This window comes from Polistes dominula, unplaced genomic scaffold (genome assembly GCF_049000335.1).
Source record: "Polistes dominula isolate Pdom_NZ unplaced genomic scaffold, Pdom_raw_medaka contig_20, whole genome shotgun sequence".
Classification (NCBI taxonomy): domain Eukaryota; kingdom Metazoa; phylum Arthropoda; class Insecta; order Hymenoptera; family Vespidae; genus Polistes; species Polistes dominula.
Window position 1 is genome coordinate 1,253,330 of NW_028301147.1, and position 15,596 is coordinate 1,268,925.

At 26.6% G+C, this 15,596-nt stretch overlaps 5 protein-coding genes across 5 annotated transcripts in view; 3 read left to right on the forward strand and 2 right to left on the reverse strand.

The window, feature by feature from the left end:
* Syt7 (Synaptotagmin 7) overlaps positions 1–6,455 on the reverse strand; it is a 176,496-nt gene extending 170,041 nt beyond the window's left edge. Inside the window, exon 1 of the mRNA XM_089177089.1 lies at positions 6,353–6,455. The gene's annotated coding sequence lies outside the window, so the exon portion shown is untranslated. The remainder of the gene's footprint in view (positions 1–6,352) is intronic.
* On the forward strand, positions 1,453–5,437 carry LOC107067452 (vanin-like protein 1). The gene is made up of 8 exons (XM_015322988.2): positions 1,453–1,613; positions 2,671–2,764; positions 2,870–3,007; positions 3,279–3,419; positions 3,537–3,697; positions 3,761–3,975; positions 4,064–4,168; positions 4,263–5,437. The coding sequence occupies exons 2-8, from the start codon at positions 2,693–2,695 to the stop codon at positions 5,015–5,017; spliced, it is 1,587 nt and encodes a 528-aa protein (XP_015178474.2). The 5' UTR covers positions 1,453–1,613; positions 2,671–2,692; the 3' UTR covers positions 5,018–5,437.
* LOC107067454 (cytochrome b-c1 complex subunit Rieske, mitochondrial) lies at positions 5,581–6,795 on the forward strand. The gene is made up of 4 exons (XM_015322990.2): positions 5,581–5,707; positions 5,771–5,896; positions 5,964–6,141; positions 6,219–6,795. The coding sequence occupies exons 1-4, from the start codon at positions 5,593–5,595 to the stop codon at positions 6,508–6,510; spliced, it is 711 nt and encodes a 236-aa protein (XP_015178476.2). The 5' UTR covers positions 5,581–5,592; the 3' UTR covers positions 6,511–6,795.
* A 296-nt stretch (positions 6,796–7,091) lies between these two features.
* Positions 7,092–7,981, forward strand: MED11 (mediator complex subunit 11). Its single transcript, XM_015323047.2, has 3 exons — positions 7,092–7,386; positions 7,480–7,620; positions 7,747–7,981. The coding sequence occupies exons 1-3, from the start codon at positions 7,311–7,313 to the stop codon at positions 7,866–7,868; spliced, it is 339 nt and encodes a 112-aa protein (XP_015178533.1). The 5' UTR covers positions 7,092–7,310; the 3' UTR covers positions 7,869–7,981.
* A 1,037-nt stretch (positions 7,982–9,018) lies between these two features.
* Positions 9,019–13,226, reverse strand: RtGEF (Rho-type guanine nucleotide exchange factor). The gene is given in 11 exon segments (XM_089177085.1): positions 9,019–9,045; positions 9,164–9,293; positions 9,768–9,893; positions 9,896–11,155; positions 11,233–11,311; positions 11,375–11,602; positions 11,689–11,887; positions 11,956–12,171; positions 12,248–12,425; positions 12,532–12,658; positions 12,762–13,226. Coding segments are annotated over 10 exon segments (2,550 nt in total). The 5' UTR covers positions 12,831–13,226; the 3' UTR covers positions 9,019–9,045; positions 9,164–9,225.
* Positions 13,227–15,596: the final 2,370 nt, after the last annotated feature.

Sequence of the window (15,596 nt, forward strand, 5' to 3'; positions counted from 1 at the left end):
AGTGAATTTCGAGGAAGACGGTGTTCCCTAACATATACTCGGTGTTTTTAAATTATAATACACATTTTCATCGATTAATTAACAATTATTTTGATACACTAATACATTCTGCTTACATTACAATCAAATTTGATCCTCGTAGTCATCACTAAGCATGAGCGATAAAATAATTGCATCAGAATGAAACAAAATTCTTAAATCTGAAGATTATTATCTTAAATTCTATTAATTATGTAGATTATCTTCATTATGCACATGCACATCTAAAGATGTAAGTCTGAAGATGAATTTCCAAGAGAATGGTACATAGATCACTTTTAGACAACAATAGACACTTGTATCAATTAATTAACAATTATTTTAATACTCTAATACATTTTGCTTACATTACAATCAAATTTGATTCTCGTAGTCATCATTACGCAGAAATGATAAAATAATTGCATCAGAATGAAACAAAATTCTTAAATCTGAAGATTATTATCTTAAATTCTATTAATTATGTAGATTATCTTCATTATGCACATGCACATCTAAAGATGTAAGTCTGAAGATGAATTTCCAAGAGAATGATACATAGATCACTTTTAGACAACAATAGACACTTATATCAATTAATTAACAATTATTTTAATATTCTAATTCATTCTACTTTAAAACAGAAATAAAAAAAAAACAAGATTATATAAACTACAGTTTATCATATTTCTTGTAAATTATTTCTAAAAGTATGACACACACATTAAAAGATATTGTATCATTAAAAATCAATGTTAATAATAAAAAGAAAATATAATAATCTGATAATTGACTTAATTAAACATTTAAAAAAAGTAAAAGAAAACAAAGATGGTATATCCTCGTTTATTTTTTTGCTGATTATCATTGAAAAAAAATAAATTCTTATATTCTTGATTTATTTCAACACGTAAACATCATGTAATAACAATTCGAATTAAAAAAAGTTCATAAATATACAGCATATTATTTTTAGCAGAATCGATGACTAAACTAATATTAAGTATGACAAATACAAATATTATTTCTTTTTTATTCTTCGATAAGATTTGAAAAAATGTTATTGCATGATATCACTTTATCTTACAAGATATTAAGCAATTAAAGATTTCATTTGAATAGTAGATGTATATTATAAAATTCTAATAAAAGTGTATATATATATATACATATTTCTTATTTATAAATGAATGTAATCAAATAATTTAAAAATGATGATTGTGCTGCTCCCATTAAAGATTTTTAATTCTTCTTTAGAAAGCAGCTTACCTATATAAGATTATATTTTTACAACTCGTTCATCTACTTTCATTTTAAAGATATGTATGACGCATATTCTCGTATAACAAAGTATCACACGTAGAAATATATATATATATATATATATATATATACGCACGCATATGTATATTATCGGGAAATCCCAAAGTGCAGAAGTGGCAGTGCCGTGCCTATACAATAATAATGTCTAAACCAAGCTCACCTTAGTTCTCACAGTCAGTTACGTTTAGAACGTGAATGGGTTAACTACTTGATGTTTACAATATTTCCTCTTCATTTCTGTGTCAAAGTGTAACATCCTTTTTAAGAAATAAGTAAGTTCAAACATAGAATTCATTCTGATCTCTTATTTTGTCTACTTGTTATACTTGTGACTTGATGATGACACCTAACCTCTAAAAAGAAAATAACATATTTTAACATTGATACTTTCTAAATAAATGTCATTAATCTATGTACACGTATACAATGAAATTTGATGATTAATTTTATGATTAATCGAATATTGTTTTTGTTTTTTATTTATTTTAATAATATTGTTTATATCTTTAATATTTTATAGAAGAGTTGAATTAATAAAATTGTTGTGTTTAATCTTTTCTAATTAGATTTAAATATACCACAATTGTTTTATGCCAATTAGGTTAATGTGTATAAAGAGATAAGATAAAAAGTGATAAATTGTATTTCAGATATGACATGTCATCTAAATATATTTGAATATTATATTATATTTTTTTTTTTTCAAAATTCAAACACACATACTCTATTTTTGATTATACTTATTATTGTTATAAATAAAAGTGATATTTATTATTTGTATTACATGCACAATTTTTAAAAATAATTCAAAATTCAAATTATAAGCAAACATGTCATATTATTTGATTGAATTCTAGATAAGACATTTATAACTTTGTAATCTTTGAATTTGATATCTTTCTTACAATTAAGATTCAATTTTAGATATTAACACGTATTAACTTTATTAAGTGCTTGAATTTTGTACCTTTTATTTGTAATTATTTAAAATTAAATGTATTGTTGTTATATTGTTCAATTATTGATTAAATAAAATATTTATTAAGATGGTAATATTGAAATGATCTTATATTGTTACCACATAACATTAATATTTTTGATAACTCTGGAAAAATATATAAGTTACATTTTAATTAATATATTAACCAAATATAATATTTAAAAAAAGATAAATATATATATATATATATATAAATAGATGAATTACAAAATTGTAAACATTAAAAAATGGTTTTTATGAGTTAAACTTAAAACTTTTCAACCTACCCAGATATATATATATATTTGAAATAAATCATCTGTAAATTGATTGTCATCTATTTTTTGCAGCCTAACACGATAAAGAATAACCATGTCTAATAATCTGAATTGGAGATGGATCTTATTTTATCTGCTTGTAGCATATGTGCATTCATCTAGTCAGGTAAAAAATAAAACTTCATTACAAATGAATGAGAGAAAAGAAAAAAGAAATGATTATTTATAATCATTATTTGATTGAAATGAAATGTTCTATTTAAAATATCAGATATCAACGCCAACTTCGAAGAGCTATGTAGCTGCAGTGGTAGAATTTGCACCAAGTAGCGTAGCTAATAACAGCAAACAAACTATACAATCCAATGTAGCTAGGTATGAAAAACTCATACAGGATGCTAGTGCACAGGTAAATACATTTTTCTTTTTTTTTCAAATAATCAATTAACTTAATCTGACTATAAGGAAAATGTTAGAAGACTAAAACGAGGAAACTTCTTTAATAAAAAAAAAATAACTTCCTCTTTTACTAGGAAAATTTGATCACAAAAAATATCCTTCTTCAATAAAATATATGAATTTCGATAAAATTAAATTCTGAAACAAATATTATAAATAAATGTAACTAATGTTAATACATATACAATGATTTGTGTTATATTATCATTTCTTTTTTTCAGACTGCAGATATCATTGTTTTTCCTGAAGATGGTATAACTACTTATCATCTTCCACAAAAAAGTGAAATGGATTCAGTATCAACGGTGATACCTTCAGCTAGATTTACACCTTGTACTCAACATTTGGATGGCATGACTGAGGTACACTCATCATTTTATTTTTTATCTTTGGTATTCATCAAAAAAAAAAAACACAACTTATTTTCTACAAATATACAAAAAAAAAATCATGAATTTCAATTAAGTAAATGATTACAGGAATTGAAAAGATTATCATGCGCAGCTATGAAAAATCAAATTTACGTTGTCATTAATATAGCTGAAAGAGTACCCTGTTATGATAATGAATGTCCAAAAGGTGAATCATTGTATTATAACAGCAACGTTGTTTTCGATCGCAATGGTACAATAATTGCAAAGTACGTATTTCTAATAATACATTTAATTGATACAATGAATTAATACAATTTTTATACTTGTAGATATCGCAAACAAAATCTTTTTGTGGAACCTCAATTTAGTACACCTAAGCATCCAGAAATTGTGACTTTTGATACTGATTTTGGTGTTACTTTTGGAACATTCATTTGTTTCGATATTTTATTCGCAGTACCTGCTTTAAATTTAACAAGAGATCTTGGAGTTACCGATATTGTTTATACAACTGCATGGTTTTCTGAAACTCCATTCTTAACTGGTACATCAAATTCAAATCTTAATTCTAATTAGAAATATCTTCTCTCATTTTCTTGTTCTTGACAATAAAATCAAATGATTTGTTTCAGCTATTCAAACGCAATTTGGTTGGGCATTCGCAGAAAATGTAAATTTCTTGGCAGCTGGTTACAATAATCCTTTAGAGGGTAATACAGGCAGTGGCATTTACTATGGTATGTATAATAAATTATGAATTAATTCAGTGTTTCAATTATTCATCGAAATAAACACATCATGTATAATGAATATTGTAACACTAAATTTTAGGAAGTAATCATACAAGTAAGGTGAGGATATCACATGATCAAACTACCGAATTAATAATTGATAGAGTTCCTAAAAAAGTTCCTAAGAATCTAAAGACAACGAAGAATCAAGAAACTAAACATTCAGAAACACACGTTCACGTTCACGATGAATTAAGGAGAAAACGTCAAACACCGAATGTGAACAATTTGAAATTGTTACGTGATAATGTTACTTTATACAAGACAGAAGTATTGAACGGCAATATTTCCTTAAAAACCTTATGTCACGATGGTCATTGTTGCAATTTTACAGTTAATGTAAACAAAATTGATACTAAAGTAAAATATCGATTGGTCGTATTTAATGGAATTCGTAATTATGCTAACGTACGTTTGGTTGGTACACGTGTTTGTTCAATAATACAATGTTCTAATGATACTCTCGAATCTTGTGGATCTACTCTAGACTCTCAAACAATTTTCCAAGAAATCAACATATCAGGAAAATTCGACCAATCGATAAATTCATTGATCATGCCTAATACTTTGAGAACTGATTTATTACCGATTATGGATTTTTCGTATGAAGCACACTCACACGATGATCACAAACATGTATCAATCACAAATTCGAACAAAGCGATAACAAATCTTGTAACATTTGGCGTTTATTGTAGAGACTATGACAGAGATATAAAAAGTGCTGCTGTTTCTAACAATATCGCATATTCGTTTTCAATCTTAATGGCATTCTTATTATTACGTTTCTGGTAACAACTGTTTTCCATTAACTGTCTTCCTAAAGTTTTCATATAAATGTGCATATATATATACATAAATAATTTTTTCTATTTTATCTTTAATTAGATATTGTACATGTTTATATTTTAACCTGTTAACCGTATATTACAAAATATTTCATCAAACACGAACAATTACTTGCAATGGGCTTGACATTTTTCATCATGAAATTATGATAGTACTTAAAAAGACTTCCCCCATTTTGAAACGAATTGAACAAAAGATTATTTAACAGTTAACAGGTTAAATAATTGATATTATTGTTATATATATATAATATAATATATTTAAAAAGATCATGTCTTTGAAATATAAATAGTATTTGTGTCTGTGATGACTTGATGTATTATAAAAAAGAGTATATAAAAGAGTATTCGATGTCTTATAAAAATATTTATCTTATTATTATTCAACCCATTAGATAATATCTGTCATATTTCATATAATAATAAGCAATGATTTTAAAATAATTGAAAAATAGTCAAAACATTTGAAATTATATATAACTTAACCTGATAATAAATATTAATCTAATGTGAGAAAGAACAATGATGATACTCGTAAATACAATTATAAATTTAACTTCAAAGATTGTAAAAAAGAAAAAATGTTTTACATCTTTACATATTTACAAATCAGTGCCATTTGTTAACTGCAATACAAGTAAGTCATTCTTTTAATTAACAAAAATATTATATCAAATAATTTGTATTATTTTTTTTTTAGATAGATATTGTTATACTAATATGCAATTACCTGAATGTAAAAAACGCGAAGCAGAATTAAAGGAAAATAAAAAGATAATTCATTCAAATGAAGATCAAAAATGTTCAAACTACATCGCATCCTTTGGTATGTTTGATTATTCATAATATTTCATGGTAAATAATATATTAAAAAATTCATATTTAATATACAGTGACTGGTGTTGCATCAATGTATATTTTTAAGTCGCATCTTTTGCATTATATAATGTTTTTGGCACCATCTCGAGCTGAAACTGTAATAGCTCAAACAGAAGCAACTTTGACTAATATACCGGAAGGAAAAGTTTCTATTGTAAAATGGCGAGGAAAGCCAGTTTTTATTTATCATAGGTAAATGATTAAATGTTAAGTTTAAATTATAGACAAATAAAACATATGAAATGTAATAATTTCTTATTTACTATCAGAACGCAGAATATTATCGAACAAGAAAGAAATGTTAATTTGTCAATTTTGAGAGATCCTCAAACAGATGAAGAAAGAGTTAAAAAACCTGAATGGTTAATTGTAGTTGGAATTTGTACTCATTTAGGTTGCATACCTATTGCCAATGCTGGTATCATTCCTGGAGGCTTCTTTTGTCCTTGTCATGGTTCTCATTTTGATGGATCTGGTCGGATACGGAAAGGACCAGCACCTACTAATCTTGATGTCCCAGAATATAAGTTTATTAATGATGATAATATAATTATCGGTTAAGTAATTACATTGGATTCTTATTCATGTATAATTATCTTAAATAATTTTGAAAATTATTTAAGGTACTTTGATGATAGTATAATTCTATGATTTTTAAGATAAATTATTTATACTATCAATTGATTGATGCTTATTTCAAAAATCGTGGGAATGCATTGAAATAAAATGCAAACTGACCTCGCTACAATTTAATGAATAAATAAAAAAAAGTCCATTAATTTACGTATCATCATGTTAATTATCGCTTATATTAAATACCGCTGTGAAATATTATCATGAAATAAAGGTATCTTCGAATGTTTCTGTAAGTTTGACATTACCATTCTCCCTCGTCCGGGAATAGGTAGTGGAATGATGACGCGCATGCGGTATAAAATTACTGTGCAGTAGTCTACCGCGCAGCTCGAGTGGAAACGCGCATGCGTCGTAAAATTACTGTGCAGTAGTCTACCGCGCAGCTCGAGTGGAAACGCGCATGCGGTATAAAATTACTGTGCAGTAGTCTACCGCGCAGCTCGAGTGGAAACGCGCATGCGTTGTAAAATTACTGCGCAATAGTCTACTGCACATCTCGATGACAGATAGATTTGCAGTATCGTTTCGGTCGTCGTTCGTCACGTGTTGGAATACTATTGTGTTTATATATAAATAGTTGAATTTATTTTACAATAGTTACATTTTTATCTTTTATACGTTCGTTTTTTAAACAGTTTCTATTGCATAATATTAACATTTAATCGTAATTGTGTTTCTAACATAAAAAATTTTAATTATATATTATTAATACAAAATTTGTTATAATGTCCCCACCTATGGAGAGGATCCAAGGTTTAGAAGCTATTGAAAAGGATATTATTGTGTGTTTGCAAAGTGCAGGTAAATTACAATATTTTATTTATTAAATATTTTTTTACTACTGTTGAATATATTTTGTTAGGTTAGATCATTATATATTTCTATCTCATATAGGTCAAGCATTTATGGAATTAAGTAAGGAAAAATCTAGTTTAAAACAAGCAGAAGCTCAAACACATCAATTTCTTAAAACATTAGCTCACGTGGAATCGAAATTGAGTGAACAAATTAATTATCTTACTCAAGTTTCAACAGGTTTGTAAATACTAGAATTCCTAACCTCAAAATATTAACAATGTCTGTACTAATTATAAAACAAATGAGAATTATTTTATGATCGTTTAGTAATTACAATGTTTTATATTTTTTACTCAATATAAGGTCAACCACACGAAGGTTCTGGATATGCAAGTCAAAAGGTTTTGCAAATGGCATGGCATAGGCTGGAACATGCTCGCAGCAGAGTTAATGAACTGGAACGCATAAAAAACAAGCCAAGATAAGAAATTTATCTATTTATAAAATCTCTACTGTCCAGGAGATATCAACGTGTATATTATAAAATGTAATAATTAATTAATATCTTATTTTTTTATTAAATCTCTAAATTTTTTTATTTTTTTTTTTTATTTCATATTTCAAATCAGCTTTTTATTATCGATAAGATTTTAATATAAGACACAAATGGCGCTGATTTGATAATATCATTTAATTTACAAAGTATGTAAAATCAGCACATTATGCGAAAATTTATTTCGTTCATAAAAAGATTCATGAACAAGTTATACTATATAAAAATAGATAAATAACATTTGACTATCGCTTAATAATGTTATATATATATATATTTATAATATAAATCTATGTCATAAATTTAAAAATATTTCATAACATTCCAAGTACGATGCATCTTTAAGCGCATTAAGATGCATGCGAGTAGCATTAAGTTAAATTCTAATTTGGTAAGTTTATTTCCTGAATGTTAAATATTATATCCTTATGGTATGGAACTATCCATAGCAGCCATACTACGTTTTACAGTAGCAGCTAACGAAAGTCGAGATCTTCTTTCTTCATCTAATTGTTTAGTAAGTAATGACATTTGTGACTGTAGATCTGTCATTTGATTTTTTAAAGTTTTTACAGTTTCCGATAACGACCTAAACAAAATAATACACAACATTAGAATAAAAAAAAAAAGATAAATTCATAAATTAGAAATTAAAAATAAAGTCAAATAATATACCGGTCAGCGCTGCTATCCCAATTTACACCTTTCTTATGCGTAAAGGATGATGCATCCCGTGTTCTTTGCCATTCGACATCCACCATAGCTACAATTTCAAATTTATTCAAATAAATGGATTATACATACATACAAATAAAAAATATGCAACAAAATAAATAGTACTACAATTACAAATATGTTTTAAATATTAAGATATGGTAATGATGACATAACATATATTTTATTGCATCAATACAGCATACGTTCAAATATTGTCAATGAGCATAAGGTTGCAGTACTATTTATTTTGTCACTCTTACTATATATATATATAAAATATATAGACTTACAATTAGACTCGTTAGAATTCATGGTATATCTACTATTGACAGAAAGACAATAACTCTCTATTATTTTTAAAATAATTGCATCTTCTTCAAATTGACGATTATCTGTTAAAACAAGACAATAGTAGTAAATAACAGAATATTACTTAAATTTTATAATTCTGATTATATCTATTTATAAAAAAATAATTATTATTATTATTATATATGGATGTGTATTTACCAAATGTCTTGAGTGTATATAAAGGCGGGGCTGGACGTAACGAAGCAATACTCCAAGGTGTTTTAATCCCTGGAGATAAACAATGATCCACTGCCGACCGTTGGCGCTTCCCGTTCGTCTGACTGTTCATCTATTAAAAAATATAATTCAACGTAAACATTAATTTAATAATAACTTAAAAAACAATTTGATTAAATCTACAACGAATAACTATATGAAGCATTTATAGAGCACACGCCCTACCTACAAACAAATATTCTAAACTAATAAACAGAGAGAAGTGGGCACAATGCATATATTCATCATCAAACGAATGTAAAAAGGATGAAGAATAATAATAATAATAATAATTATGATCGTTTCTACGTGATTCATGTTCCTTTCCAGTTATATGTATGTATTTTATGAATCATATGAATGTTATGTTAGCAAAGCAAAAGCATTCTTCACACAACATGGCTGTGAAATATAAGCATAAAATCCTTGATGACCAATGACTATTAGTGGTGAAAAATCAGTGAAGGAAATCAATCCAATTGAAGAGAGAGAGAGAGAGAGAAAAAAAAAAGGTAAAAAAATAAACAGCCATGCCATGGAAGCTTGCCTCGTTCTGTGCATCCTGATAATGGAATTGTTCTCTTGAGCCACCAATGAGCATATAATCCTGATCTATAAACTTGACCCGTTTGTTCGGGTTGTTCTTCGATAGTTGGTTGCACTGGACGGACCATTTTTTTCCCCTTCTTTTAGAATAACTTTGATGTAATTGTGGTATTGGTTCAGTAAATCTTTTGTGCTTAATATTTTCATAATCTTTAGCAGTAACCATAATATTTGTCTCTTCTTCTTCTTCTTCTTTTTTCATATTATCAAATGCATCTTTATTAACATTTTTTTTAATATAGCTGGAAGAAGTCATTACCGTATTCGATGTTTTATTAATATTTTCCGTAGAAGGGAATGAACGTTCGCTATCTCTGGGTGTAGAACCAAATGGGGAAGTACAAATGCATTGATTTTCAAATTTATTTTCATCAATGTCGCTTTCACTGTGGGATGCTCTTACTGGATCAATGTATTTACTATGACTGGATCTGTGTGATTTGTAACAAGAACCAAGTTCAGTTGAATTTAAATGAAAACTTTCAGCCATTCCAGAATCCGATGAATGCACACTGGTAATAGGACATAAACGTTGATCATTTCTTAGATTTCCATTATCAGCTGTGTTTACAGGTGTTACAGAATCTCCAATATTGAGATTAGAAATGTCTGGTGTTTTAGGATAAAGCTCGACAACATCCCAACATTTAATAGTACCACCATAAGGCATCATACGTTCACGTGGTATATCTAAATTTTCTCGATAATAATCATGTGTACGCGGTAATAAAATTGGTACAGTAGATGTACTCGTAGAAAGTAATATGTTTGGCAGGACGTGGCTCGTAGCACGGCCAGCAGGTAAACTTTTGCTGGTTTCAAACGAAGAACGATCTCCATAAGCAACGGCGGCCCTCGATGCGAAGTTCGTGAGAGAAGTACTTTCTAAACCTAAGGCACTGAGATCGGTATTTCCAACCTCGTATCTGACATCAAGTGTTAATGTAGATTTACGTAATTCTTTTGGTGGATCCTGAGTAGTTTCATTATCGATAATAGTATCACAATCTGAATTACATTCGTTACTTTTATTAGGAAAAATAGTATACGTCACGTTACACCTTCTCATTTTAACGCTACTTAAATCTGGCTTTAAAACGTATTGAATGTAAAGCAATTTTTTCATTAATTCATTTTCTATTATTTTTTTCCTCACGAGCTTTGCAAAATACCTCGAGAGCCGCGTATACGGAGGATGATTGTAACTCACTCGAGGCATTGTCGGTGATTTCAATATATTGGTAACTTTTTCTTGAGCTAGAAGCTCAATCCAACGTTGCCTTTCTTCTTTACTTGTACATAATACTGTTATATTTTCAATCATTGGTCCTACACACACACACAGAAAAAAAAACAAATAATATATATTTAATATTTATTTGTATGTATGTATAAATAACCCATACCCGTTATTTCAAAAGCATTCCTTATTTCATCGGTATCTTCAGTTGCCAATACATTAATGCCTGTCAATGGAAGCTTTCCCTAAAAATAGTTAAACGTGCATAGACAAATTCATCTAACAATTTTTTGTAATAATTCTAGTACCTCATAAATAAAAGAACTCATTCGTGGACTGGTACTCAACACTAATAACGTAGCAGGAAATAAAACAAAGTATCTATCCCTTTTATCAACTCCTGTTGCTAATGTAACAGATCCAACATGAAGAATTTCACCAAGAGAACTTAACTCTTCACCTTCCCAACCTTTAATACCACTAGTCAATACCTGTAGTGCTAATTCACGTTGTTTACGTATTGAAGAACAAGAATCCTGTTAATGATATCAATTAATAATAGAACTATCTTTTTTCCATTAGACAATTTTTGATCTAATTTAATGATAAATATTAATTATACCGCTATTTCTCTATAAACTGCTATACTTCGTTGTGTATCTCCTCTATCAGGATGATTTTTCTCAGTGTATCTTTCTAATTCTTGTAACATAGCAGAATACTTGTCTAGTCTTCTAAACGGCTTACTAAGACCAGTAGTTAAAACTAATATACCTGGAGTAATTGCACCACTATCTTCCATAAATTCATTTAATTCATCTCTGTAAAAAAAAAAAAAACTCATTCTTATAGATATAAGAAAATAATATTAATATTATGATTCTCTTACCTGTATCTATCAAGAATGCAAACAGCTTGTGGATGATTATTGCAATATGCAGTATGAATAGATTTTAATCTTGGAGCAAGTGTTAAAAACAAATTTCCTATTCTACCAGCTACACCTTGTAGAATGGTATTTTCTAAATTTGTAAGAAGACGTTGATGCATTTCCAATACTTCATGTATGTTACCTAATAATTGTTTGTACTCTTCTTTTTTTAATCTACGATTAAATATTACTCTATGCAATCATTTGTAACATAATGTTAGACATATATTATATGACAAAAGGAACCTACATATTTGATGTTTCTAGTGGTTGCAAAAAATTAGTAACTAAGCCTTGTAATTCTGCTACGTTAATTCTTTCCGAATCAACAATGTCTTTTATAACTATATCACGATTAAGTTTTTGATGAACAGGTGACTCTGGTAAACCTTTTTCTGAAGAAACTTTAACAGAAGATAATCCATTATCTGCAATGATATAGATCCTTACATAACAAAGCTTTAATATCAAATGTGGATTATTTATTAATGTAGATACTGAATTGAATGCATAAAAATGATAAATATCTCTCACCGGGTACTCTATGCTCTTTAACATAGTTGGATGGAAACCATCCAGTCTTATCATGCAATGTTCCTTCCCACCAACCTTCATCATCTGTTTGAGTTATGGTTATAATATCACCTTTCTTAAAACATAGCTGTAAAAATGATAATCCACATTTGAGCATGTCAATCATATTGTATTAATTTATTTATAAATAATTTGTTCTATTAGATAAGATTATCATCTTATAAACATACTTCATCATTATTCTTTCCTTTGAAGGAAAATAATGCTGTCACGAACTTTGGTGCATCAGGCTTTGACATAACTATAGATGTTTTTGAAATATCTTCTGGTTAAATATTCAAAATACGAATCACAGCATTTAAACATGCGAATATTGTAGAATAATCGAAACTATATTTTATGCACTTATGATGGTAAGTGCAGTGACAGTAGAATTAACTACTTAAAATATTCTATTATTTACATTATTATAACAATACCAGAAGGTTATCTTGTATCCATTAATAAATATGACACATTATGATTTTAATTAGGTCCAATCACACTGAATTCTATCTATATAATGCTTGTAAAGTGCAATTGCAGACATTACATTTATATATCATGCCAAACTATAACTTGCCACACAATATTCTATAAATAACTCGGCCTTTGCATCACATGACCATGTTTATTGGTATTTTCTTGACAGCGCCATGCTCATGGAATGACACTAATTCTTAACATTCTTTTTATCTTTTTTTTTTATTTTCTTTTTTTCTACAAATTGTTTTTTTGTTTGTTTGTTATATAATTATTAATAACAATATTACAAAATCTGATAAATTCTTTACATTATAAAATTATTCCTAGGAAAAGTTTGATTTTGTAATTTATATAAATAACAATGTTGATGTAATACTTTATTTTATTTTCCTTTTTTTAATAATGTCAACAAAATAATAATAATAATATTTATAATTATTTATTATGCATTGAAAATATATTTGTCAAGAAAATATTTTCAAAATAAAATGTTTAATTAATTTGAAAATATCCAATTGTGACAAAGGAAAATAATCCACCAATAAGAACGAAGGATTTTAACCGCTGACCAATTAAAACGTTAGATTCTAAAAGCCGATCAAATTTATTAGGAGGGAATAATGAAGTGTGAAAGTAGTTTTAAAGTCAGTTTATAATTATATTTTAATTTATATACATTTATTATTTATCTTGTTTACCCTGCAATTTGTTTAAAAAACAAAACAAAAACAAAGTAACTTCATTTGTGCATTATTTTATGTATTTTAAAATATACAACAAGTGTAAGTTTTTCAATGAATTAATAATTTATGTTGCATATGATCAATTTTTGGTTAATTTTTGTTAACTTATTAAATAGATTTTTCGTTTGTTTATATATATATATATAAAAAAAAACAAATAAGTAATAATGTATATATATATATATATATATTATTAATATAATTAATGTATATGAATTTTTGTCTAAATTCTGAGAAAATGAATTCTCTCAGTACGAATATTACATTTTATTTATTAAAAATCACTAATTTTTGTTAATACACAGATACTTTCTTTCATTATATACATTACATACATTATCATTAGAATATTATATATATATATGTTTTTTTTTTATATACACAGGTAGTGGAAAATAAAAAGTTCGTGCCTTTTATAGCAGTAATTTCGATGATCGTCATAGCAATCTTCACAACTTCACATCTTACTACTACTACTACTACTACGTTTTACGTTGGAATCGCATTGGTAAGTTTTAACATAAATTCATTATTTCTTTTTCTTATTTTCTTATATATATATATATTTTTTTTTTATTTTTTTTTTAATTCGACTTATATATATTTATTTATATTTATATATAAATTTACTGCGCATATATCGTGATTCGTATGTAATTGAAATAATTCGTTTTAAAATCAAAAGTATCACACATATGTATTGGCATCTCTAGCACTTGAATACGCTACCTGGTGGCTAAATTCAAAATTATAGTAGATAGGTCGAATTTTTTTGCTACGTCACGTCCCTGCCAGAGGTCCCAATACATTTGATAGAGTTCCAATTTGTTATTTATTTTTTTTTTTATTTTATGGGGATTCAAAAGTTTAAGATTTGTGTTTAAAATATATATATGTATATAGAAATATTATATTATATTTATATATAATATAATATTAATATTTATATTAATTATAATTATATTATAATTAATATTATAATATATTATAATTATATTATAATATATATAATATATTATAATTAATATTATAATATATTATATATATATATATATATATATATATATATATATATATATATATATAAAAAAATAAAAATAAAAATAAAAAAACAATTGTATACATTAAATGTTTTTATCTCTAATGATGATATAAACTATTATATGGGATTTTAGATGAATTCTTTTTTAGTTTGAACTCAAAACGAAATATTTTTTGTTACGTACTCGTCAAAATTATAAACGTTTTTTGTTTTTCTTTTTCTTTTTTTTTTTTTTTTAACGAATTTTCAATTTAAAATTCGAGTCAATTTTAATTCTTTTCTTTTCTTTTTTTTTTTTCTTCTTCTTTTTTTTTACTTTGTTCTTCTATTAAATCTTTTCACGATAAAAGTATATTTTTAATTATGTTATATTTTTTTTTTTAATTTGACTTAAGTGTATGTGTGTATGTGTGTGTGTGTGTGACATAGAATATTAATTCTATTTTGAAGAAAAATAAAATATTGTATCGTAAAAATTCACAGGAATTGTCACGATTTTGAACAAAATTTACAATGAAAGAGTTTTTCCTTTTTTTTTTTCTTTCTTTCTTTCGATTATCTTCAAAATTAAATAACCAAAAAAAAAAAAAAAAAAGAAAGAAAGAAAGTAAGTACGTATAGCTCAAAATTAAACCCTATTTTCTAGTTACTTTTAAATAATTAAAAAATATTGCCTCGTTTTCCCATTGGTTATTTATTGATCATTTTCCCATTGGTTACTAATCGTCTGTTTATCTCGCACTTTTTCAAATAGA